Source organism: Xyrauchen texanus, chromosome 16 (genome assembly GCF_025860055.1).
Source record: "Xyrauchen texanus isolate HMW12.3.18 chromosome 16, RBS_HiC_50CHRs, whole genome shotgun sequence".
Taxonomy (NCBI): Eukaryota; Metazoa; Chordata; class Actinopteri; order Cypriniformes; family Catostomidae; genus Xyrauchen; species Xyrauchen texanus.
The window spans coordinates 41,220,120-41,247,345 of record NC_068291.1 but is presented as its reverse complement, the minus strand read 5'-3'; the positions used below and the strand labels follow the sequence as shown (position 1 = coordinate 41,247,345).

Here is a 27,226-nt window from a genome sequence, read left to right as displayed (position 1 = left end):
GTTTAGTTTTTTTGATAATCTTTAAAAGACAGTAGACTTAGAAGGGCCAGACAGAAAGTAAGAACCTCATAAAAAAAATAAACGAATCCTATTATCTTAGAGCAGGCAGCATGCTGGACAGTACCTGGTGGAGTTTCTCATGTACCACAGGAATGTGGGCGAGCAGTTCGGCCCACTGTGAGTCCAAGCGGGCGAGTTCAGACCTCAGAGACGCAGTGTCCATCTTTTTCAGTCTGAGCAGCTGGTTACCTTCATTTAGCACTGAGGTCTTCAGACTAGAGCGAGTTTCCACCTCCTTACTGAACTCCTGTAGAATAGAGACAACAACACAATCCATACATTGCATACAAATGGGAATGGTGGTCTAGCCACTAGTTAAAGGCTGGACATCAAAAAGTTGTAGGTTCAAACCTAGATATTTCTAGGTTTTCCATGTCCATGGGAACACTTCTAGATTAATACAGATGTTATAATTGTACTGTCACTTTGAAATTAGTAATTAAAACAACATGAAACAGCATTTGTAATTGGATTGGATTCATTGGATTGTGAAAATCGGGCTACTACGCTAGCAGGTTAATCCTTTTTCTCACTCGATAGAAGCATAATTCTCGCAGTGTAAACATTTTGTGAATGAATGAATCGTAAGATAATACCAAGAGTGTGCGTTAAGAAAGCGGGGGTGATGCTACATTCACTAATGAGCTCTGCCACTCTCCTAAACTGTCCTTTTTCTCATTTGTAGCTTTTTGGAAGCCCAAATGATTTTAGTGAATCAGATGTTTCATGTAAATTAATGGATTCAAATAAATGATTCAGCGATTCACTTATAGCATTGGGGGGTCAAATAAAATTTAATAAAAATGTCTTTATATTCCTTCAGACTCAAGTTGTACAATGCAAGTATCTCCAGACCTCCTCACAAATGCGCTCTTGACTTGCACATCCACTGTTGTTGTTTTTAACCTTCATCTCCTGATGTTTTTCTTGCGCTTCATTGTAGAGGTCTTCACGGGTCTACCTGAAACCGAGAATACGTGTTCGGGTCCAATTTGTAAACGGTCAGCCGGGTCCGGGTCGGGTCCCATACTTGTACTTCGGGACCCAGGTCTGTTTAACATCTGCAGTGACGCGATGACTTTACCAATTGACGATTGGCTCTTTTATTTAGAAGGCGGGACTTATTATAGATCAAAAGGGCAAACAGTGGAAATTATCGTATTATGCGAGATACAAAAAAACTGCAAAGCTGCAAAGTCGCGTTTGTCATCCACCACTGTGAACACAATTGGACTTTTGAAGCTGAAATAATGGACCCGTGAAGACCTCTATTTTATTGTGACAGCAACGGCTCAAAATGTAAGCGTCGCCAACTTGTGGATCCACTAATTCGTGGAAATAACTCATTTGCATTCAAAGACGCGTGGTTAGAAAAATCGGGCCGCGTGCATTCAGTGCTCGCACACTCTGTAGATGACCAGATTACAGAGTCACGTCTTGTATGCGGATGCTCAGCATTCGCGTCTGACCAAAGTATACTTTGGGCTGTACATTGTGAAAGGGATTTATATTAGCAAGTTGTAGAAACCACATTGAATTTACTAGTCTTATCTTGGATTCCTCAAAGTTAAATAAACCTGACTAACCAGAAAAGCTGATAGCTGGTCTTTAATGGTCTGCAATTCCTGAGGACCAGCAACAGACTGTGTGTCCCAGAACTCCAAGCGCTCCAGAGCTTCTTGAAGCCAGCAGCTCAGTTCAACAGACTCAAGCTTATACCTAACACAAACAGCCAGCATCATTACACAGAAAGTAGAATCTCATCAACAAATCATTGGGCTTGAATTTTAATGCAAGCAGCCTGACCTGGTCCAGTGTTTCAGGATGGAGTCCAGGAGCTGTAGCTCCTTGTTGACTTTGGTGGTGTTTTTCAGCCAGTGTTCACCCAAAAGTGTGAGCTGGTTCTCCAGGGTGGGGCAGGTCACATATGACAGCAGCTGCTTGCCCTCCTCCAGCACCTGATATAGTTTGTTTTGGTGCTCTGTCAGACTGGCCTTCAGGGCCTTTGGTGGAGATAATGGAAGATCAGATTATTCAACCTTACATGGGAATTATATCCATGTTGGCAAGTTACTTTGAAGTAATGGACTAGGCCAGTAGAGGAAAAACCTGACATACCTGATAGAGCTCAATTCTCTCAGTCAACTTCTCCTCAGTTTCTTCCACCAGGCCTACACTTGGCAGACTGCCCTCAACTGCCTCCAGCAACCGGAACAAAGTCTGGTAGTCCAAAACTAGGCGACTCCATGTCTTTTAAAGGTGCACACAAAAGCACAAACAGATCCAGAAGGATGTAAGAGGTGGTTTCAATCTATGAAATATTAATTCTCTGTTTGCAAATACAGTCATTTGTTACCTCTGACATGCACTCTAGCTCAACTCCTCTCTTGTGCGCTTGCTTAAGTATGTCCTGAGCATGAGCGAGTGTCTCCTCCAGAGTCTGACGCTCACGTGGCAAAACAAAGGCACAAATCTTCTTGTAGAATGTTTCGGTGAGGACCATATGCCACTCCAAGCCTTGGAAAAACTCCTGGAATGGAAATATTTAGAGTCGCATAAAGTATTTTTTTCAAATAAGGCTGCAAACAGTTTTCTGAATTAATGATCTACCTTGTGTTTGTCCAGAAGGTTTTGCACGTCCTCAACTGAGCTGGCAATCATCTTCTGGTCAGTGGTAATCTTGTCTTGCGCAGTGTCCACCAGATCAATTAGATCCTGCAGAACTCGCTCATACTGGTTCTTCAGGGCCATATTCTGGTTCAGGCCACTCCGCCGAGAGCCCACCATCATCACCATCTCTTCGTAAGCATCCTATCGAGTACACACATACTTTTAGAAGACTCAAAGAAATTAAATACATACTGTCCTCTGTTTCTGTGCATTAATGAACCACAGATTGGGCCAAGATACTTTGCAAGATTCTTAATCCTACGTTGCACAAATGTAAAAGTAGGAACTAAATATGCAGTGTCCATGGGAACGATTGGTTGTGTACCTGTAGCTTCAGTAGCTCATTGGTGGAGAACTGGTCTGGTTGAAGCTCCGCCGCTCTGGCTTTCAGCTCTGTTATTTTGTGCTCAAAGTCTTTCAGTGTTTCCTCTGCCTCGGCAATAGTCTGTCAGAAAAAATTACAATTAATAAGCGATAAGTAACCGTATCGAAGTTATTGAATATTACCATATTCATAATCTTTAAGAAAATGTTCCAGTTTCAACATTTACAATAAGTCACTTATAATGGATGTGAATGTGGCCAACCCATTAACGCTAAAATCGTATCAAAAGTATAGACAAAGGATGTAAACATTATACATGTTAGCATGGTATTAGTGTAATAAAATCGCTGTGTAAAATTATATGCAACACCGGGATTAAATTGCCGGGATTACAGGCTTTTGTTACAACTGTGATTTTTGTGGAGATCAATATTATGCCACTAATAATGTTAATTGAGCTTAACTTGTACTGAACCTGGAACATTCCTTTCATTAATGTACTTTTTCTTACTTCAAGCTGTTTGGGTGCTGTATAATCAATAATTCCTGACAATTTCTGGACAATCTGGAATTTGCTTTCACCAAGCGCAGTAAACAGATGCTGCAACTCGGTCTGGAAAGACAAACAGGCACTGAGATGATTTTGCAGTGGTGCATTAATAATTGAACGAATGATGCCATAAGTCTGATTCCCACCTGGAAAGCAGTAAGTTCCCGCATTCTGTTCCGCATGGTGTCACAGCGCGCTCCAGTGCCGAGTCCAGTGCTCCCAGACGCCGGGTCATACAGTCGAGAGTGTCCTTCATCAGGGCCTGCTCCTCTTCAGATAGACCCAGAGCACCCCCTAGCAGCCCCTGACTGTGACTGACCTCTTTGGTCACCTCCATCACTTCTTTTCCTAATGTCTGTGAGGCAAGCAAATATTTGACCAGTTTAACTTCACAAGAAAACATATTTTCAATAACCATATCCTTAATTTAGTTGTACTTTGACTATATTTTTTAGCTATAAACAATTACTCCCCAATGTTCAGACCTCATGGTTGGAGAGTTGTGTGTCAGCGTTCTCCGTCAGTAACGCAGGGCCAGAAAACAGTGTGTTCTCCACATCATCCACCCAAGAGGAAGTGACTGTGACTGCTGTATAAAGCTGCTGTTCCATTTGAAAGACTTCTCTCTCTGTGGACTATAAGCACAATCAGGAATTATACACTGTTTTTATACACACATTTTGAAACATCCACTGACACACACATCAGTATTGACACACAGTATTAATTACGTTTATACAGCCCCTCACAGCACAATACAAAATACAAGATTTAATTTATTTTTGTCAAATAAAATTCGGTACAGAAAAGCATCACAGATGTAAGAAGATATTGCTAAAAAAAAATCATATTTATTTCTCTATTTTTATTATAAGTAGTAGTAGTAGTATTATTACTACAGTGAATATTACATAACTATACAGTAGTGATTCAAATATCGGTATTGGGACATCCCTAGTGTGAAAAGAGGTGTAAAACATACCTGAGTGTTCATGTCCTTTACAGTCTGACTGAATCCATTATGCAGGGACATCAGAGTGGACTTTTCCTGGACATGAGTTTCTCTTTTATAAACTGGTCCTGCTGTCTTCACACATGCAGTTCTGGAGTAAACCTGCCATTAAAAAACTTTATATATATTATATAATATGTATAATAATATATATATATATATATATATATATATATATATATATATATATATAAATATAAATGCATTCCACCAATAAACAGCAATTTATGTTTTTTAGTTAAAAGAAAATAACTAAGAGGTTTTTTTTTATAATTACCGGCATATGCATGACATAAGAGAAATAAATCAACTAATTTATATCAATAATTTTTTACTAAATATAAAAATAGGAACAGAAGAAAAAAGTTATAAGCCTAAATACAGATTTGGAGAAAATATAATTTATCATAATTCCACTTATTGTGCTATAAGCGGCACAGAAACTATACACTGCACCTTTAAAATGCATAAAAACAAGTGCTGTCAGTCAATTAAAACGTTTAATCGCGATTGATCATATCATTTTTTGTAGTCAATCATGATCAATTGCAGATTTTGAAATTGCTGAAATTTTACTCTAAATACACTTTTCCTGTCAAAATGTATTTATTTCCTTCAACACAAATGAAACAAAACAAAACAACATGCAACAATATAATACTTTATTAACATCTTCCAATTAAGCCTTCCACAGTATAAAGATAGAAATGCACTAAAATAGCACCAATTCAAGTAACACTAAATGTTTCCCGAAGTCTAATTGGGAGTTTGATTAATTGAAAGAACTAGTCTCATCATAGGTTGCATAAATTGCAATAGGCATTACATCTTTTAATCTCTCATCCTCCACAATATTAGTCAGCCGACAGACTGTGGCTATCAACTTTGTTACAGCAATCGTGAAGCAGCATTCATGATTCACATCAGGGCATTAATGCCAGTGTCAAACGTCGTCTCTTTATGCTGGTTTATGCTGTATTAATGGTAAATGCATAAATCATGATTTATGCATTTTTTAATTACCGCATTAAACGTTTTTAATTAATCGCATGCGTTAACGTGTTAATTTTGACAGCTCTAATTAAAACCAATACATTTCTGCCTTGCAGTCCCAGTAACGAAAACACTGTACCGGCTGCTTGCTGTCTTGCTCAATTGTTTTCATCAGGAGCTGTAGTTTGGTGGCCATGTCTTTTTTCAGACTCTCCCATCTCTTCCTCCTCTGCTTCTTTATGGTCTGACTGTCTCCTTCCAGCTCGAGATCAGGTGAGAGAGTGTCCGTCGCACTGCAGAGGTTTAGATGGATGATAAGGACAAACAAAATTATTAAAATGGGCTAATAAATAAAAGGATGGGCTAATATTATAAGAAACTGATTTTGATGGTGCATTGCTCATGATACCTGGAACTGATGGGTGATGCCTGCTGGGTAAGGATCTCCTCTCCACGACTGGCTACAGATTTTAACAGATTCTTCTGCTCTGCAAGTTGCTCTTCAAGTTCCTGATTTGGCCAAAAAAACATATTATTATTAATTCTGCTGATTCTTTCTTATCCAAAGTGACTTACATTGCATTTTCTGCTAAACAAACATCCAATCTACAGCAATGTAGGGTGAAACATCTTGCTCCCCTAAGGTGAGGGCAATGGAGGCATGTCCCAACCACTTATTTGTCATGGCCAATTTTGTCCCCACTACTTTAAGAAACATTTTGTGGCAGTGATGTATCTAATTTATAGAAAGGGTCTCCAAATTCATGATGTAAACTTGTTGATTTGTCTACCTTCTGTTTCTGGAGGGTATCCTGGTGTTGTAGGCTGCGAGTTGTGCGTGCCTGAGCCAGCCAATCTTGCATGTTTGGACTCTGAGAGAGACTGGAGTCTGATTCACTGGAGTCTAAAGGCTCTTGAAGGGAATCCTGCAGTCGAGACAACCAACATGAGCAATTACAGACTGAGAGTTTCACCAAATGATCAGTGCATAAGCAGATTAACAGCCTTGAATAATTAAAATAATTCCAATATCATTAAAACTGTATCAATTGTCATAAAACCATATCTGATCATAAATCAAATCATAAAACATCATCCCTGTTTTTTGCAACATCCTTGTGAATTACAAGCATAAAAAGGAAAAAGCCATGCATTAAACTGCCATATTGTTTGCCCATGTACACCAGAGAAATCGGAGTGCTGCCGAATTATAAAAATGCGTGTTGAGTGTCAAGCAAAAAAACAAAACAAAAATTTTATTTAATTAAATACAGTGTAGATATCATTACTCTGGGTCTCAAAGAGCCTTTCAAATCCTCCCACATTAAAGCTGCCTGCAGGACAAACAAAAGACAAAACTTTCAGAAACCAGGTGTCTTACAGCATGAATCTTACAAAAACATGTCTCCCCAACCACATATTGTCATTTATTTAATACGTCCGATAATTCTGTATATACTTTTACACACACACACACACACACACACACACACACACACACACACACACACACACACACACACACACACACACATTCCATGTATAGACAAACATTCCTTTTGCAAATAGATTTGAATGAAATAGAAGAAAAAATATGGCATGGCCCCCACAGTGCCCACCACTGAACTTCGAGTCAGTCTGGGATTACATGAAGAGACAGAATTAATTGACACTAAATAGATAGAAGAACTGTGGCATATTGTCCAAGAAGCTTGGAACATCCTATCTGCCAAAAAACAAGAAAAACTGTCCAGGTGTACATAGGATAATTTTGATGAATTTTGAATGCAAAGGTGGTCAAACCAAATATTATGTTTACTGGACTTTGTATGACATTAATTGATCAATGAAAACTATTTATTGTATTATTTTTGAAGAAATCCACACTATTCAACATTTTTCACAAGTGCTTATAACCTTTACACAGTACTTCATATAAATCGTGCTTTTCAGATAAACATAGTGACCCTTTTTTTTTGGGCCACCCTGTATACATGCAAGTAATGCCAAAAATGGTGGCAAAATAATTGTTGCCTCAACCAGATGACAAGCAACAAACCTTCCAACCTTGTTTTAGGGTTAAAGTCTCACCTGGATGTTGATCCGTTTGTCTTGCAGCATCCTCTGCAGCTCGAGCAGACTGCCCTTCAGCGTACGCAGTTTCCTGGCCAGCTGCTCGGCATCCTCTCTGTTCTCCTGTCGGCCATCCAGCAGCAGGGTTTCACTGTGTCTGGAGAGCTCAGATAGAGCCAGAACTTTCTCTTCGATTTCCAACAGCATGTTCTGCAGAAGTAGCAGAAGAGAGGCCAGCTCAAACATAGTTCTGCTCCGGGGCCTTCACACGGCCCGCTCTCATCCCAAGCCCTTACCGGCACCTACAGCGCTGTACATTATCCATAATCCCTAAAGTACCATGCTCCCAGTAAACATGCATTCCTCGGGATAACAACATGAATATATAAAAGTGCTGTTTCCTGAACCCTTCTTATGAAAATAATAGATAAATATATAAATATATATCCAATATCCACTTCGAGTGTCAAGATAAGCCATCTGATAAAGAATCCAAGGTGTTTTGCAAAGGGACATATGTCAGTTTGTAACCTTCCCCTGAAGGGAAACCAAACCCCACCCCTTTCTTCACAATCTTATGATATGCTGCAGCCACCCTAATGTATATGTAATAAGGGGAGGTGTAGCTTTCCAACGAGCACCAATCCTCTTACAGGAAGCCACAAATATCCTCAAAGCTACTGTTACCGTAGACAGTTACACTGAGATATTTGCATAATCTGATTACAGCTCATGCCACAGACGGTTAGGAATCAATCCATCTGAACCCTTAGAGACTTTTAATACTGCTGTTTACATATGACTAATTTCCCTGTTCTATGAGAGAAAATAACCAAAATATCCTCAATTTAAAGGAACAAAAATGAGGATATTATTATGAGGAAACACATAAAATAACTTGTCTTTTGTAGATAATTATGTAAATGATAATGTTTGATGATGTGGGAGGCTATAACCTGGCAGTCTGTGAGTTGCTCTTCCGTATTTGAGTCCTTTGAACAGGAAGTGATGTCATCACGAGTGCTCTGCAGCCATTGGTCCAGCTGGTCAGCCTGGTTCAGGTAACGTTGTAAAGCCTGTGTCTGTTGCTGCTTTTCCACTCGCTCACTCAGTTGCTCCTATGCATAACACCACAAATGAAAGGGATGAGACTGGAAAAAAACCTTTTTGCAATTAAAGATGCTCTTAAATGGTGTATTATTATCCTAGAGAAGTGTTAGTGTACCTCCAGAAGCTGTCGTTTTCCAGAAGCTTTCATGTGGATGGTGGCCATCCTCTCCGTCAGCACAGTGAGGGTGGACTGCATGGCTAGATGATCCGTGGAGTCCACAGCATCTGAGAGCAGTTCTTCTGTAAAGCTGGACTGGAGCTCATCAATATCATCCTGCAGCATTACAACTTCTCCCATCTGATTCTGGAAGAGCACCAGTTTAATATTACCATGATTGTGTTGAATGCAATGTACAGTAGGATTAAAGCACTAAACCATGTAAGGCGCATTTTAATCACTACAGAAGCATGGCAAGTCTTAACTATAAACAAAAAGCAGAATGCAACGTGTTTTTGTCTGCAAGCGCTTATCGTGTGGAGTTCAAAGGGCGCTTGATGCTGGCGGTGACGTCCTGATGCGAATCATGTATGTGGCTTCACGATTGCTGTAGCAAATCGGATAGGATAGCCACAGATATACCAGCAGATTAATATTATGTAGGACAGGGCTCGTCAACTACTTTCTTACTGGGACCAGATTATCCAGATGAAAACATTTCTTTTCTGTATTCATCATGACTTTCATCGCAATTAACATGTTACTTAAAAAAAACAGCTTTAATACTGTGCATTTATTCATATTAAAATAGTCACAGGTTATACTGTATATGTCTGGCCATAAATTCAATCACAAGATCTGGCTAAAAAATTTACGTGACTTTTTCAATTAGTCAAACTCCCACTTCGACTTCGGGAAACGTTTAATGTTACTTGAATTGGTGCTATTTTAGTGCATTTCTATCTTTATACTGTGGAAGGCTTTGTTTGGAAAATGTTAATAAAGCCTTATATTGTTACATATCTTAAATGTCAGCATTTTCATAATCTGTGATTAATCATAATTAACTACAATGTGAATAATCGTGATTACAAATGTCTTCATTTCGAGACAATATATTTATCGATGGAATACATGGAATTTGTACATTTTTAAAACGATACAATTTCAAATGTCATTTTTTTTTCTTCAATTTAATATTTAGTAATATACCAAATTAAAAAGTCCCCTTTAAAAGCATTTGCTAAGAGACTATTTCTTTCATATGTAAATAAAATGGACAATCTAATGCAAATATACCTGAAATATAATTGATTATTATCATTAATAATCATCAATATTAATGATAATGTTAAATGATTTAATCTTTAGGAAAACATCTTTGCTTTTGTGTCGATAAAGGGGTACTTCAGCCTTTCTGATGGTGCTGTGGGGGTACTTATGGCAAAAACAGTTGGGAAACACAGCTTTCATTCATGCTTGCACAGTAACATTTATTCAGTGTTCATTCAAATATGTCTACATAAAAAGCTGAAACTTTTATGATGTACCAAAATGTTCGGATGCTTCTGAGCAAATCTGTATAACATTTGTCAAGGCAGTTGAGATGACTTACCTGATAGAGGACCATTTGTCTATCAGGACTCAGATCATGCATTGGGGGCTCGTTCAATCTGGTCTCGATGGACTCCATTTTGACAGAGATGGACTGTAGAGAGCCCTGATAACGCTGTTGTTTCTCCAGGGCCTCGTAGAGAGTCTTTTGCTTTTCACTTATCTGTTAAACACAAGGACAATATAAATTCAAAGATTAATGATTAAAATACTGGTGGCATTTCAGTGTTGAACAAAAAAGTCACAATTACCACATTTTTCAGGGTTTCCCATGAGCGCTGAAGGTCATCTAAACTGGCCACAGACTCCAGGGTGGGATTGTACAGCTCCTGGATGGGCGCTCTGGTGAGAGTGGCCCGTCCCATGGACATCTGGATTTAAGAGAATTTAACAAACCGATGATTAAACAGAGACACTAATGCAATATCAATGTAATAACACATATTAATAAATGTAACACTTTATTTTGCATTATAATAATTGCACCAAGTTTGAATCAAGTAAAAAAAAAGAAGAAGAAGAAGAAGAGAACGAATAAACTGAAAAAGAAAGCTTTGCTTAGCTAATGCTTTAACATGACTGATTATACCTTGCTAATGGATGCTTCTGTGTTAGTGATAGGTGAAGGAGATCGACAGAAAGCAGGAGAACAGATTTCACTGTTGGTGCCCTCCTCACCAGACTCCTCAGTCACAGGAGACAGGAGAGAGAGAGAGCGACCAGACGACATCTGACACAATCACAATCACAAGAGAAGCGGAAAATATTAGTCAATTAGGTCAGTCAGAAATCTGTAGAGCTTTCAAAAGGCACAGATTCAGTATGGCTCTGGTTATCACATGAAAAGATGGCAAAGAGGTCAGAGGGTCAGTTTTAAATCAATGCAGAGTTATTTACTGTAAAATAGAAAACATTTTAAAGTTATTTAATTCAGCAGTCTGTTTCCTTTTCCTAAATTTATACGGCTCACATTCCTAGTAATGCCAGCCTTACGTACCGAGGCATGAGATTGAGTCTGTTTTCTTTTAGTAGCATCACCATCCAGTTCCTCCAGGCTCTCGGTAAAACCGTCGGCATCAGTCACAGTCAGGAGTGCGGTGGCATGTTTGGCTTTCACAGTCAGCATCTTACACTTGGAGTTCAGTGATGCAATCTGCTCCTGATATCCCTTGATCTTCTGGGCCAACTCCTGTTAAGATAAATAAATCCAACATTGGTCTATATATATATATATATATATATACATATTTCAGTTAATTAGACACATTTTTATAGGTAAGCTGTAAATCTTTGATACAAGTATATGTTTAAATGCCATTAAATCAGAGGACATGCTATAATTAAAAGTTGTGCAAACCTTTCCAGTGGACTTTTTTAAATAATAGTATTGGGCAGATTAAATTAATAGCATGCTTTACTGTTAAAGGGGCAATATGTAACATTGACATCAAGCATTTAAAATGGGTACAGCAGTCCAAATTCTAAATATTGGAGAGAGTTGTCTCCCCGCCGCCTCCTCCCCAGACTGGAAGCTCATGCAGGTTGCTAGGTTGAGGACACGCAACAGGAACGAGCAAACTGACGGTGCAAGCGATGCACCTTACACTGTAAGTTGCTCAGCTAATGCATATATTTGCAATGTTTTTATTGTTTGCAAATTATAAACCAGCTCATGTGGATAATTATAACTCTGTCAATGTTAGCTAAATGTATTGCTGGCTTCCATGGCTGAAGCGTGCTCTGTTTGCCAGCTAATTTGTTTCAAATTTGGCAACCCGGGGTGTTGAAATACTATTCGGAAATGGGCAGTGGGCGGGATCACACAGGCCATAACACAAACAGAAATTCCGGCCCGGAACGGACATTTCAAAGTAGAATCATACTGGCTGTAGCGTTGTTTTCAAAGAAGCCAGTATTTCAACATAGCATTTTTCCTAAATCTCTGATAACATATTAATTATAGATGAACATAGATAATTGTATGCCTCATCACAGTACATATTTTACATATTGCACCGTTAAGATAAACTTAAGTGTACATTGCCAATGCATTATTAGACTTTATATAGAGATGCATTATATAGCGATATAAAACAAATTGAATGCAAATGTTTAATATGCTGAAGATAAATATCTAAAAACTATTATCTTTTCTGGCCCAGTTTCGCTTTTGACACTAGTTTAAAAAATGTTAACACATTAAACAGTCAACAATTAATCACAGAAATTAACGGATTCAATTTTCCAGCCCTAATATATATATATATATATATATATATATATATATATATATATATATATATATATATATATATATATATAATTATTTATATATTATTTATTTATTTTGCCGATACTGATATCTAGAGGGCAGAGAGGCTGATGACCAATATGACTAACATACTGTACAGTACATTTAATGTCTATATATCAATATATTTTTTGCAATCTAATGTTAGCAAATGAGATGTACATAAAATTGCTCAAATTAAAAGAAAAAAAATAATTTTATATATAAAAAAGATAATTTGTATTATATTTAAAAATATATTCAATATACACCATATTTGAAAAGAGAATGTTCCATTGGCAAGACTGTAGTACAATTTTGGAATGGGCAGACTTTATTTAGCAGAGCAGGCACGGTTATCGTCCCATGTTGATAATTTTTGAAATGACCAAATATCAGCCAAATAATCGGTCTGGCCAATCTATCAATGTTTAATTAATGTATGCAAACAGAACACTTGAGATGTGTCACTATGTCTCATTGCAGGCTATTGCAAGAACCACAAACACTCAATAGAAAAGAAAGTAGATCAAAACCAAGAGTGTGATGCAAAGTGTGGCATCTCTAGAGCTGAATCTTCATGTCACCTCATGATGGTGAATCTGTGCCTGCAGCTCTTGGATGTTGCTGGTGTTCACAGGCTGATCCTGAATGACCCGGTGAGCATCTTCAATCATGGCCTGCAGATTCTTCACTTCCTGTTCATACTGCTCATACTGTACCACTGCCTCCTAAATGAGGGTAACACACACACACACACACACACACAAACATTTATTTTTTTATTTGGGAGGGAACGTCCTACTTGACTTTTATTGTTCTTCAGTTAAGCTAATTATAATGAATACACCCTAAAACATTTGTTTGGGTTTTACAGTCAATCTGGAGACATTTGTCTCCCACAAATATAGCAAATCATGACACACACATACACATATTACTTATGCAAAATGGTTCTTCATAATTTATTGTAAAAACACACATTTGCATACATCTCTATATATTATAAATCACATTTTACAGATTGTAAAACAAGCACAGAACTTGATAAAAGCCTAATAAAGCCATAAGCATAGAACCCTTGATACAGGATTTTCAAACAAGTATTTGGTAAAGGTTAGCAGTCTCTTAGGGAGTGTTACAACAGCTCCCTCTACCTGCAGGATGTTGCACTGCTGTATGGCGGTGTGCTGCAGTTGGCTGGCTTCCTGCTGTAGACACAGAGCAGTGCGACAGATGGACAGACTGTTGACCACCTCCTCAGGAACTCTCAGAGCGCTCTGACACTCCTGTACTGCTTCTACCTGCTGCTTGAAGTTCTCCATGTCAGTTAGCAAACGCTGAAAAAGAGCAAAGTGTGCCCTCAGTCATGTTCCCATCTTGGTCAATTCTCTCTCCACCTTTGATTTCCTGTCTCTCTACTACTGTCGATTAATAACAAATGGCAAATGCCCTACATAAAAATTGTATGTAGTGCATAGTAAGTAGAAGAGAAAAAGGGTAACTGGAAACGGACCAGGAACCTCCAGAGGCATACGGTGTTACCTGTCTTTGAGTCAGTTGTTCTTTAAGACTCAGTCGGGCCAGTTCTGAAGACGTGAGAGTGGCTTGGGCCTGTTCCAAAGAAACATGCAGGGTCTTCACTTCACCCTCAAACCTCTCCATGTCCTACGGTGCAAAACGCAAATGACAGTCAGGATAAGCTAGTGAAAATTTTACAGTCTATTGTCAAATTAATTGAATAAAATATCAAATATTCAGAGTTGGAAGTCTGATGCATCCTGACCTTTGCTGCATCCTGTAGACTTTGCAGTCGTGATCTGATGCTCTGCTCCAGTTCTTCAGTGTGCCGGCTCAGTTCTGACACCTGCTGACCCATGGCCTCCACCTGCAGCGTCTCAGCGAGGATCTCCACCTTCTCCTGCATCGCCTCCAGGTCCCCATGAAGCTCACGTGACTCACGCAGAACAGACTGCAGTGACAAAAGGGCACACGTCAAAAATATTCCTTTAGTTACACTAGAATTGCATAAAAAAATGACACAAAAGGCAATTTGTTTTTCTTTTTTTACTTTAACCTTTGAATGCGCGCACACACACACACACACACACACACACACACACAGACACAGACACACACTCAAACATGAATTGTCACATTATCATTAGCTCAGTATAAAAACAAATGGAAACAAATGTGTGTGTGTGTGGTTCGAGCAAGACCTGACCCACATCAACACACACCCACCCAAAAACACACATGCTCGCTTACACGCACTCTCTCGTCTTATCTCTCTTAGCTGTCCATCACACTTCACACACACACACACACACACACACACACACACACACACACACACACACACACACACACACAAATATATACTGTACATACATACTGTATATATTGCAATGTAAACTTGGAGCATTTACTTTATGTAAATTTAGTACATTCAACATTTGTAAATTAGTTATAGGTTGGTTATAGATACTAAAACAATTGTTGGGTGGAAAATGTGCAAATTGTGATTGCTGAACTGCGATTTAATGAGCCGGGTCAATTTGACCCGCTAAGTGCTACAGTGTTACTTGATTGCCAACTGCAGAGAAGAGTATCTATCTTTATATTAAACAAAAAGGATAGTTCTGTGATATGTAGTTCACCTGATATATTCTGATCTGCTCCTGCAGGTGCGATGAAGAGTTCCAGATGATGTTGGCTTTCACTAGACTCTTAGCTTTCTCTGTCCACTTCACTATGAATTCAAACATCTCATTGTATTCATCTAGATGGGCATCAGCCTTGAGGGAAGTCAACACAGACACATCACATACAATCCCTTAGATATGTTTATATGTTTTTCAATTAGCAGTTTCCACATCAAACCCAAGTTTATGTTATTGTAAGAGAGTATCTGTCTTGAATATACTTCACAAATTAAACATTATATGTCCTTTTACCTTTTTCAGCCATATGGTCTTATACTCTGCCAGTCGAAGAGTGTGATGATGGATTTCTCGTAATTTAGTGACGGCATCACCCAGCTGTCTGGCTATAATGGGGTTACGGTGACCAAAGTCTTGGACCGCAGCGTCAAGCTCAGCTAGAGTTCTTTCACAAATGCCAAGCTCATCACAAATACGCTAGAAGATAGTGAATTCAAAGTACTCTGTCATTCCAGACAGTCAAGAAGTATATATATATATATATATATTTTTTTTTTTTAATCCCTTGAAAATATAAAAATGTACAAAGCAAAATTTGTTCACAAAGTTATCCTAGCAAACATAATTAGTATGCAACACATACTCTGGCTTCATCTTTTGCCTGATCAATATCAGTGGCTTTTTCCTTCAGAGTCGTAGAGATGGCTTTCATTTTTTCAGATACGTCATGGATTCTGGAATTGAACTCTTCTTTGATAACTCTGGTCTTCTGGATGTCTCTCTCTTTGGCTTGAACCTAATGGTATGAATTCATTAATTTCATGCCTTAGTTGACATATTATTTAAAATGAATACATTGTTAAAAACAATTGGCTCCATTGGTTATAGAAATTAGCAAGAAGGAAATTACTTTCAATTAGGGATGCACCGATGCCTCGGCTGCTGATATTTATTGGAAAATTATAGACCAAATTAAAACCATCGGCATATCGGTTATAAGCATGAAGACACTGATATGAAAAACAATGGTTTATTTATAATTAATAAAGAACACATGTTGGGGGGATGGATAGCTCAGTGGTAAAGATGCTGGCTATCACCCCTGGAGTTCTCTAGTTCGAATCCAAGGGTGTGCTGAGTGACTCAAGCCAGGTCTCCTAAGCAACCAAATTGGCCCCATTGCTAAGGAGGGTAGAGTCACATGGGGTAACCTCCTCATGAACACTATAATGTGGTTCGCTCCCGGTGGGGCACATGGTGAGTTGTGCGTGGATGGCATGAAGCCTCAACACGTGCTATGTCTACAAGGTAACGCGCTCATGATAAGATGCGCGGGTTGCCAGTCTCAGACGCGGAGGCAGCTGAGATTCGCCCTCCGCCACCCGGATTGAGGCAAGTCACTACGCCACCATGAGGACTTAGAGCGCATTGGGAATTGGACATTCCAAATTGAATAATAGCCACAATGTGTAGAAGACTTTTGAGACATAGGTATGATATCCATTAATGTTGCATGATTGATTGAATTAAGATTGAAATCGCAATATGGCCTAGCGCTATTACTAAACTCTAAAAGGCTGCGTTTTAAAATATAGTCTGCATTCAGCGCTCCTTTCAGCGCTGTGTGAGCAAACGGCACCCTCTAGCGTTCTGGATGGCATTATCCTTTATTTATTTTACCGCTATAATACAGAATTTAAAAGGAGGTTTTTTTACCTTAAAAAAAAAACTTTTTATGTTTTCATGATGTTGTTGACATTTCCATAGAATTGCCAAATATGTGCATAAAAGGAATTTGTTATTTTCTATTTCTTTTGTAATGTTCTGTTGTATTAAAGTCTAAAAATGTTTTAGAAGTACAAACAATTTTTTGCATCTTTAATATGACCTTTTTATATTCTATTTATCTTTCACTGTGGTTCTCTTTAAAATGTATTCTATACTTGTCATGTATTCAACAGATTCAATCCATATTCAATAGAAATTATTTATTGTTAGGACAGTAAAACAGCTTTTGGAACTCTTTGTATATTTGTAAAGCATAATTCCAAAGTAAACTCTAAAGACAAAATAAGGTAAGTGGCAAAAAATCTGTATCGGCCTATAGTTTTGTGTTAAAATCAGAATTGCCTAAAAATGTTCAGCTCGTTGCATCCCTACTTTTAATTCAGTTTGAATTCAATAATATTGGGGAAAATGCAGACTAAGGTATATTATGTACCTGATCCTCAATGGATCCCAGAGCCAGGGACACTTCAGCCAGTTGCATGGAGATCTCTGATGGAAGAATGGTGTACAGGTCTAAGTATTTACTCTGTTGCTTTTCTGCAATCTTGTCTACATTCTGACGGTGAGTGATCAGCTCTCCATGCATCACCTGCACACAGAAAATAATATTAAGAATAAGTAGGCACAGATATCTTTATAAATATACCATAGCTTATCATAACCGCACATTCGTTAAGACAATAGGTAAGTTTGGAATTGCACACTACTCCATACTACCATACTACTATTATGAACCAGAAGCGGAAACATTTCTAGTTGCATACTGCATACTTTTATACCTTTGTTTAAAAATAGTAAGCAGTATACATGAAATGCTGCAGAGTATGCAATAAGCAGCACACCAATATTCCATTTTAAACAAAGCCATTGTTCAAATTAGTGAAAAACGGTAAGAGGAAAAGGACAAGATACCTCCAGTTCTTGTGTCAGAATGTCCAGATCAGATGTGGGATTTAGCAAAAGCTCTCTAGAGTCCTGGATCCAGCTCTTGACCAGACTGAGTCCTCTCTCCACACCCTCTCTGTCTGACAGTTCCTGCAGAACTCGACTCTTTCCTGTCCTGGCTTTCTGCAGTAGACTACAAGAAACAAGGGTTAAACTGGTCAACATTTAACCAGTACGATTTGGATATCATGGCTTATTTTTTCCATCACAGACCATATATCCATCTTCTATGGCAGGTTTCAAAAGTACTAAAGAGTAATCCATATTTTCAATTGTACAATATAATGTTTTGAGGACTGATTCCAATTCTAGACTGGATCTTAAGTGCAAAACCAGTTTAAAACACAAAAAAACAGGCAAAACAGTATACTAATTATTATTTCAGCCATTGTATTGGCCAAAATGTCAAAATCTGTCCATGTCCAAATGCACTGGCTGGGAGAAACGTTTCTCACCTATCAAGCTGATCTTGAACAGCTTTCATTTCCTTCACACTGAGCAACTTTTCATGATCAGCTGTTTGCACAGACACCTCCACATCATGTAGCAAGCTTAGAGCATACTGACGTAAGAGAGTTAGTGAAGACAGCTCCCTCTCCAGATCCTGAGAGACCAGCTCATACTGGTCCATATGTGACTGTAGTGTGGCTTTGGAGGCTTTTTCAGCGGTGCAATCAGGGACACGAGCCTTCAGTTCTTCTGTTACAGCTCTCACCTTCATCATCTGAATAACACATGCCCAAAAGGTTAACAGATGTCACAGATTTCTTAATTGAAAAAAGGAGAGAAGCGTGTTTGCTTACAATTAATGTTTGTTTTTACTGTCAAATATTAATGTTGAGCACCAACAAAACATTAGAAATACAAGATTCAACATCTGAAATCTGGTATATAGCAATAATATTTCCTTAAGTTGTCTTCTAATCAGCTGACAGCTACCTCAAATCCTTCTAAAACCATCAAAACAGACCAGCCTAACCAGCTTGGTCAGGCTGGAAAACCACCAAACCACCTTAGACACCTCAAAGCATGCAACATAAAAATGGGGAGTTTGGTTATGGGCATCGCAAGAAATTTAGAGTGAAACTTCACCTTTTCTCTGAATGTCCTCCATTCATGAGCCGTGTCCTCCAGCACCCTCTCCTGGCCTCGTGCTACACTGCGTAACCTGGTCCAGCGCTGCCACACCGTGGTCATGGAGCGACTGATGGTGGCTTTACTAGCGTCACATCCAATCAGCTCTAACTGGGATGCTTGTTCCTCCAAACCAGTCAGCTTTTCCTGGAAACTGTTCACCATGGAGACCAACGACTGCATGCCAAAGATAAAGACAGTTTTGAAATGCTTTATCATATAAATTCTAATGTATGACATTCTTTCTTCCATGGAAAGCCAAATACATTTCCGAAGGCATCAATCACCATTCTCTTTCATTGCATTTTTTTGTTCATTCCATGAAAGTGAATGGTGACTGAGGCTGTCAATGTGTTCAACAGAATAAAAAGTCATGCAGGTTTTGAAAACAACATTAGGGTGATGACAGAATTTGCCTTTAAGCAGTTGACTACTAGAGAGAGAATCCATTTTGCATGCTTAGCTCACCTTATGACTCTTGAGTTTCTCCTCGGCTTCTTGGCTCGTTGCAGCCTTGGCCGTGGAGAACTCTGTTAGTTTTTTCTCTGCTTCATTCATCAGCTCGATGACTGTCTGTCTGGCCTCCTGATAAGCATTCCATTGGGCAACACAGCTGAACAGGCAAATTATAATTGTAATTATAATTCAGGCCAAGAACAAACTAAAACAACAGGGCTAAAAAGAACAGAACATATATATTTTCATGTTGTTGTATATCCTGGTTTGGTGCTGGTCTACCTGGAACTTTTAAAACTTGGTTGATGAAATTGGTTCAGTGCAAAAATTATCTCTAAATAAGCTTTTTTAGTATTTTTGTTTTACTCAATTTTCAGTAAAAATAAATAAAATACAACCTAAAAACTAGATACATTTACTTGAGAATCATCACAATAAAATCCTATTCTTAATGAGTATTTTTGTCTTGTTAACCGGCAGGAGACTCAAAGACAAAGACAAAACCTGGAATTCAGATGTTCTGGAAAACTGCACACTGTACTGAACATTACCTGTGTAAGATATCCTGGTGAGACTGTAGCTGGTCTCTGACCTCCACTCCTCTCTCCTGAGCAGACTTTACGCTGAGTCGAAGCTGTTCTTTGGCTGTAGGGTTGACCAGGTTCTCCAGTTGAGGAGGTAGAGATTCCAGCTCCTCAAGAACGCCTAGGAACTCCTGCTCAGTGGCCATAATATCTTCCTGTTGCCTCAGGCATTCCTCATAGTTCTCCACATCAACTCCGAGACTGGCCTGCTGCAAAAAGCCCACAGCGTCCTCCAGCCACTCACATGCAATTTGCATTCTGGAGTGATACTTCTGACACAAGGCAAGTGCTTGATCAAGTGTAATCTAAAAGAGAATTTTTTTTGGGTTATACCAAGTGCACGCTGTACAGTTTTCTAGGTATTGTTATAAGTGCACACTGTACGGTTTTCTCAGATTGTTGCTTGTCAGACTGTACGATATGATCCCACTGAGATCTTAGGAAAAATACATGGCACACTGTGCGGCAATGAATGTGTTTACATGCACAACAATATGCTGATAACTACTGAAAATCTGCTTATTCCAAAAATCTGACAAGGCAAGAAAACAGCATTTACATTAGCATTGAAAGCATCAGATTATTCTCTACTTTTGATGTAAAAATGTAAAAAGTCATGCGCACAACACTTGTTAAGAATATTTAGTATAAGTAGTTTGAGGGTGTAGGGAGACTTGGTTGCGTCATGGGAGTGGGCAGTCGCTACAGAGTTCTTTTGTGGTTTGTTTGCAGTGATTCTCTAATTGATGTATTTTACCCCACAGGATCATGGGTAGTATGGTTCTTTATCAGGATTTCAGCTATTACAAAAAACATCCTGCCGTCTGGCAAGAGGTACCGAAGCATTCGGGCCCTCACGGCCAGACTGTGTAACAGCTTCTTCCCCCAAGCCATCAGACTCCTCAATACTCAGAGACTGGTTTGACACACACGTGTCCTGAGTTGCACTTTAATTACTGTCACTTTATAACTGTCTGCTACCTCAATAAATGCTATGTGCATAGAACACTATCTCATAGTACGTTGTTTATGTTTTTAGAAACTGTCATCTTTTTGCACTACTGAGTACTGGTCGGCGCTGCACTGTCTATTGTCCTGTACACTGTCAGAAATTTGTTGTACTGTCCCGTACTTTGCACATGTTTGCACCTGCACTTTATATAGGTATTTTATATAGGTATTTGATTACGTTGTGTTGTCTCATGTGGTCCTGTGTTGGTCCTTTGTTGTTTTTATGTAGCACCATGGTCCTGGAGGAACGTTGTCTCGTTTCGCTGTGTACTGTACTAACTGTATATGGTTGAAACGACAATAAAAACCACTTGACTTGACATTTTATTACGTTTAAATAATGTGGACTGATGGCTTAAGTAGGAGCAAATACAATGTATTAACAGCCTCAGAGCTCAAGGTAGATCTGTCTTTAAATGTTTATATTGTTCATAACAAATTCTCCTATAGAAACAATTAATGGGATTTTTACTTCTGGAACCAGAGTGTTGCACTTTAGGGTCACATGGTGAATGATCATGAATCCACCAACAATCTTGGGTTTGAATCTACAACCTTCTGATTACCAGCCCAACTCTTGAGCCACTGCACCACACCAACCCATTATAGTCTTGGTTCCACTGATAGCTTTGAGTGCATCATAGTGTCATTCTTTGAATTTCAGACATACTGTATAATTAACTTGCCTGTTTAGAGCTGAGGGCATGTTGAACATCAGCCTCCAGCTTGGCCATCTCTTGTAAACTTGAGTCCACATGAGCAGGGACAAGTTCATTGGCACTTGTGTACTTCTGTTTCTCTCTCGTGCTCAAAGCTGCTACTATCCTCAACCTCGAATGGACTTCCTCTTGCATGATCTGTTGCTTCCTGATTTCCTCCTGGACCTTCTCAATCTTAACGTCAACAACCACTGCAGAGCCAAGTTCATCTCTGACTTGCTGCAGCCAACTTAAGGTTTGATTGACTTCAGTCTCAAAGTCTTTACTCTGCACAAACCTGTTCTCGCACTCAACAATCAGTTCCCCAACAGCTGACTGCAGGGACTGAAGCTCGTCCTGCCAAGAGGTTACCCGCTGTTTTGAGGCCTCATGGGCAGCTTGATCTATGTGAGATGCCAGATTATCCATCTGCTCCATGAGTCGGGTAAGGTGAGAGCTGGCACCTTGAAGACTAGCAGCTAAGGCATGATAGTTCTTCAATCGCTCCTCAGCTGACTGCGTCTCAGCATTGACCTTGACTAGTTGCTCTTTGGTGGCCTTCAGCTCCGAGTCAACCTGCGTTGCCATGGCTTGATGGTCTTCAAACGATTCCAGAGTATCGTCAAGATGTTCCACCTTCTGTTCGATCAATCTCTTGAGTCCGTTGTAAAGGCTGACCAGTTGGGTCATGTCTTCGGGCCTCCAAGGTTGACCACTGCTTCGAAAACCCTCTTTTTTCTGGCTAAGCTCACTGACTGCTTGACCGAGATTGGTCAACTCCTCCAGGAGCGCTTTGTAATCTGCTTGTAGAAGGACAACTTCTTCTGTCTTAAGGCCGACAGACTGCATTCCCAAGTTATGGAACTGCTCCTCAAGTTCTTTCAGTGCTTTATGAGTCATGTCAATAAAGGAGGCATACTCTTGTCGGGCAAGAATGGCTTGCTGTATTTTCTCTTGTTTCTCTTTGGCTAGTGCCAGTATATTATTGAACTGTTGAGGAAGGGCAATCAATTTCTCATCCAAGTAACAATGGTCCACTTCATTCAGAGTGGGAAGTATTTCTTGACCTGTTCTTTGCACGGTCAGAAGAAGATTCTCATATTCCATGGCTTGATCCAATATTTGTTGGTATTTTGTAAGCTGTGAGCTTAATTCTGTGTCTCCATTCATGAGGTTTATCTCCGGGAATGTCACAATGTCTGCTTGCTTCAACCACTGGCATATCTTCTCTAGATCTGCTTTGAAGTATTTCCTCGTTACCAAAACTTTTTCCAGTTCCTGAAGCCTTTGGCTACACTTCTGAAGGGCGACCTCAAAGATATTCTGCAGTTCTTGGAGTTTATTTAGCATCTCTGTTTTCTCTTCCTCAGTGGCGTCTTTCATTAGATCCCATCCTTGGGACCATAGGGATGTCAGCTCACTCTGGTAGGCTCTCAAGCTGCTTTGGATGTTCCTGCAAGTTCTTACTTGCTTAGATAGGTCATCAGGAAGTAGGGCTATGTACTCCTCAGCCTGTGCTTTCTTCTCATTCTGTTGCACCCAGGTGATTGCTTGGTTCACAGCCAATAAGAACTGGGTCCTTTCGGTGAAGGCTTTGCTTAGATGTTTTCTACGTTGAGCCACTTTGATGCTTAGTAACTCAACCTCTGCTTGACTTTCTGAGATCAACTGCTGCAGTCTTTGCCTTTCATTAAGACCCAAATGTGTTAAAACTCTATCTGCATCACTCATAGCTTGGGCCAATAGAAGCTGCTTGGCTTCCAGCTCACTGCATATGGTGAGATGGTCGAAGAGAAAACTCTGTGCCAACTCAGGTGGAGGGCTCATCTTCATGGCTTTAGACAGTGCAGGCTGCTGCTCCTCGGCCCATTCTCGAGCTTCCTTCAAGCGGGCCTCGATTTGGGCCATGTCTTCAAGAGTCACAATGGAATCTTGGATCTTCCTCTCAATGAGGCTCTCCAGATGGGCCCATCGCTGCTCAAAGTGGCTGATCTGCTCCTTCACCAGCTCTTTGTCATCCAGGTTTAGATGGTACATCACCTTTTGCTTCTGGTCTTTGAGGTCATCGAGAGTGCTTTTCTTCTCTTTGAGGACAATGGAAAGGTTTCGAAGAGCCTCCAAATGTTCTGATGAGCTCTCAGCATCAGTTCTACAAGATTATGAACAAAAAAATTACTAAAGGAAATACAAATGTGTGATAAAGATCATTCATAATTCAGTATGCAAAAATTACAATAGTTTTGTTCCCAGTGACCCAGTGAGCTACCTTGCTCTTTAATGCATAAATAGAAAGCTACCTTATAAGGCAGCATCCTAACCTAAATGTAACCTAATTAGTAACTTATTTGGTAGACTCTACATATGTAGTAACTCCTCGCACCACAAAAATTTATTTCTATAATGTTGTGACAGATCTCTTGCTATTTTCTTTAAAGGAGGAAGCGGGAGATGGATAAACGATCCAACGTGAGTCTTTATTTTTCCACTTTGGTGTAATACCAGGATTTTTTGTTTTCAGCATAACATAAATAATGGCACACACGATCACTGCTGCATGCGTCTCTCTCTCTCTCATTTTATCCCCCTCCAGCTCTCACTGCAACACAAAACAGTTGTTAGATGTGATTTCCCACAGGTGTCAATCCTTAACGTTCTTCCTCTCCTGGCCTTGCTCTCTATAGACGTCGCTCGGCCATGCCCACATCACCACAGATGTTTAGGTAGGAAGCTCAAAAGAGCATAACAGTGTCGGCCTACTTTTTCAGCCATCTAATTTTTTTTATGAAGTTGTAATAACATGGGCTGATGCCTTCAGCAGAACATATACCATAGATCAACAACCTCAGAGCCTGCAGTAGGTCTGTCTTCAAAGGTTTATAAGTTATCATTCAAAATCAATGACAAGACAAGAAAATAAATAGGATGCACTATATACTCAGGGCTCCAGATTGCGACTAAATGGTTGCATATTGCTACCTTTCCCCCGCTGGTGAGACTAAGCTTTGTTACAGGTCGCACTGGTGCGACATTGGCCAGCTCTCCCTTTTTCTCTCTATATTTTAGGCAGAAATATATTTAAAAATATTATAATATTACTGCTATTTAATTTATAATAGGCTACATTAGGGAATATCATAAAATCAATTCACAACTATGGATGTTTCTATATGTTTATGTATTTTTAGTTTTACATTTGTATTAGAAATCATTTTACATCTAACCATGGTGGTTAACCAGTGTTAAAACTATTTAAACAAAATATGGTACATTTTCATTAGGGCAAATGCAAAATAGAACCAAGGGCTTTAAAGTCTGGACTTTTGTGAACAATGGACAAAGCTAGTTTTCCTTCTGTTAACATTCTGTTATCGTCTAATGCTCTCTGATTGAAGACTGGCTTTGATTGCCTTCACATTTCCAAGAGATGACCGAACATGAATCAACAATAACCTCAGTAAAGGAGTCCCAATTCAGATGCAATGTCAGAATAATTTATCCCTTTAAAAATAAGTTGTTAACTTTTAAATTGTATAGATGTTGTAGATAACCTTCCTGTTGTTAATACCAGAAAATGTACATATGCATACCAACTCAAAACAACACCTTACTGTTGAATGAGCATTTCAGTGGGGCAAAATATTCAATATGACTGGTAATTGGACGTATTTTTGTAATTTAATAATAATATCACTTTTATTATTAGTATCTGCCTTTAAGTTTTTTCATTTTATAGGCTCAGAAACCAACCCCCCATGGCCCCACCAGTGCTACCAAATGTGGTGCTGGTGCCACCAAATGTAGAACTTGATGGCACCGGTGCGACCTCCACAAAAAAAAGCCCTGATCCTGAATAATGGTTGTACCTGGCCAGGTTGTCCCATTCTTTGGACATGTGTTCAAACAGGGCTTCCATGGCACTGATGCATTCATGGTACTCTTTAGTTCTCTGCAGATCTTCGCATCTCTGTTCCTGCAGTTTGTTGGCCTGATGGCACAGTTCCAGCCATGCATGACTCAGTCGACCAATCTCTGAATGATCAGGAGACTCTTTCCCTTCTGTCAGCTTACTCACAAGCTCTGTCATCTTAGTCAGAGTGCTCTGTCTGCTTTGAAGCTGCTGGACAAACTCCTAAAGGCAACATGCAAAAATACTTTGTAAATTGGCATTTTTTTTATAAATCTCTGTGGTTTATCAGTGAACATTATTCTGAAGAAAGAATACAGTCAGTTGTCACAATCTTTCATCAAAATGTAATAATGTTCTCCACATCAGAAACTATTTTTTTTTCTGCTGACACAACCAAAGTCATATTTGCATGGAAAATAATTACCAATATTTCCCACTGAGCATTCTGCTTCATGAAATGAATAGCAGAACTTTAACTAAATATGAGATTTGTAACATATTTGTCACATTCATTAACATCAGATGGAGATTTTTACTTCTGCTTGATCCAGCATGTTCTGAGCAATCTTGGGCTCAAGCTCAGAGGGTCTCCTGAAAAGACTTTGCAATTGCTGTTCCATGTCCTGAAAAAGTGTTAACAGTTCCTGCTTCTGTTCCTTAATTTCCCTCCAACTGTCTGACAGCTCTTGAGACGTGGACATCCTCCCCTCAATCTGTAAAATGGAAGATCATTTTAGTATAACAATAATCATATTATCAATAATTTATCAAAGACTTCTGGCATTGAATGAATGAATGAAATGTTATATTGAAGCAAAGCAAAAGGCTGTAGTTGAATCTCAGGAAATCATCTCACCATTGTTTTAGTTTGTTGTATTCTGGCAGCAGTTCCTCTCACAGTTTCATCAGATAAATCACATACTGAACAAACCAGGTCCAAGTAAGTGCTCGCCTGTTCCTGTAGGGCCCTAAAGTGTTTCACCTGTGCAGTAAATAGTCCAAATGTTTATAGCATAATACTTTCTCATTCCCGAAAATACAACATGACTAAAATGTAAAACAGATCATTCCACAATATGTGTGTTACTACTATGTGATATATAATGATGTCCTACTATTCTACATTTCATTAAAAATAAAATTTTTTTAAAGTGGAATAATTTAAAACATAATTATGAAGTATGTGCTATTATAAAGAAGAACACACCAATACCATGCACTCTGTGCTGGTTACCTGTTTCAGAGCCTCTTGAAGGCCATAGGGAGTCTGTGTCTGCTGTTGGATCTCCTCTTGAACAGTGGACAGCCACGTTTGACACTGTTGTAGGGTGTCCTGATGGCTGACATGCTTCTGTAGCTCACAGTCCAGACTCTGATACACCTGATGAACCAAAGTTAAACA

At 39.1% G+C, this 27,226-nt stretch overlaps 1 protein-coding gene across 1 annotated transcript in view; it reads right to left on the bottom strand.

The window, feature by feature from the left end:
* Positions 1 to 27,226, bottom strand: part of LOC127657239 (nesprin-1-like) — a 173,120-nt gene that overhangs the window by 38,201 nt on the left and 107,693 nt on the right. The window contains 40 exon segments of the mRNA XM_052145940.1: positions 125 to 307; positions 1,647 to 1,779; positions 1,867 to 2,063; positions 2,179 to 2,310; positions 2,417 to 2,590; positions 2,671 to 2,871; positions 3,056 to 3,175; positions 3,567 to 3,668; positions 3,752 to 3,807; positions 3,810 to 3,960; positions 4,091 to 4,240; positions 4,588 to 4,719; positions 5,750 to 5,903; positions 6,020 to 6,120; positions 6,402 to 6,536; positions 7,702 to 7,893; positions 8,640 to 8,801; positions 8,909 to 9,097; positions 10,347 to 10,508; positions 10,597 to 10,716; positions 10,935 to 11,075; positions 11,343 to 11,534; positions 13,223 to 13,366; positions 13,793 to 13,975; positions 14,181 to 14,303; positions 14,422 to 14,607; positions 15,299 to 15,436; positions 15,596 to 15,778; positions 15,945 to 16,097; positions 17,523 to 17,678; positions 18,002 to 18,167; positions 18,490 to 18,758; positions 19,127 to 19,345; positions 19,637 to 19,781; positions 20,176 to 20,513; positions 21,906 to 24,066; positions 25,781 to 26,046; positions 26,361 to 26,537; positions 26,681 to 26,806; positions 27,059 to 27,205. Of these exon segments, the coding sequence (XP_052001900.1) occupies positions 125 to 307; positions 1,647 to 1,779; positions 1,867 to 2,063; positions 2,179 to 2,310; positions 2,417 to 2,590; positions 2,671 to 2,871; positions 3,056 to 3,175; positions 3,567 to 3,668; positions 3,752 to 3,807; positions 3,810 to 3,960; positions 4,091 to 4,240; positions 4,588 to 4,719; positions 5,750 to 5,903; positions 6,020 to 6,120; positions 6,402 to 6,536; positions 7,702 to 7,893; positions 8,640 to 8,801; positions 8,909 to 9,097; positions 10,347 to 10,508; positions 10,597 to 10,716; positions 10,935 to 11,075; positions 11,343 to 11,534; positions 13,223 to 13,366; positions 13,793 to 13,975; positions 14,181 to 14,303; positions 14,422 to 14,607; positions 15,299 to 15,436; positions 15,596 to 15,778; positions 15,945 to 16,097; positions 17,523 to 17,678; positions 18,002 to 18,167; positions 18,490 to 18,758; positions 19,127 to 19,345; positions 19,637 to 19,781; positions 20,176 to 20,513; positions 21,906 to 24,066; positions 25,781 to 26,046; positions 26,361 to 26,537; positions 26,681 to 26,806; positions 27,059 to 27,205 (8,559 nt within the window).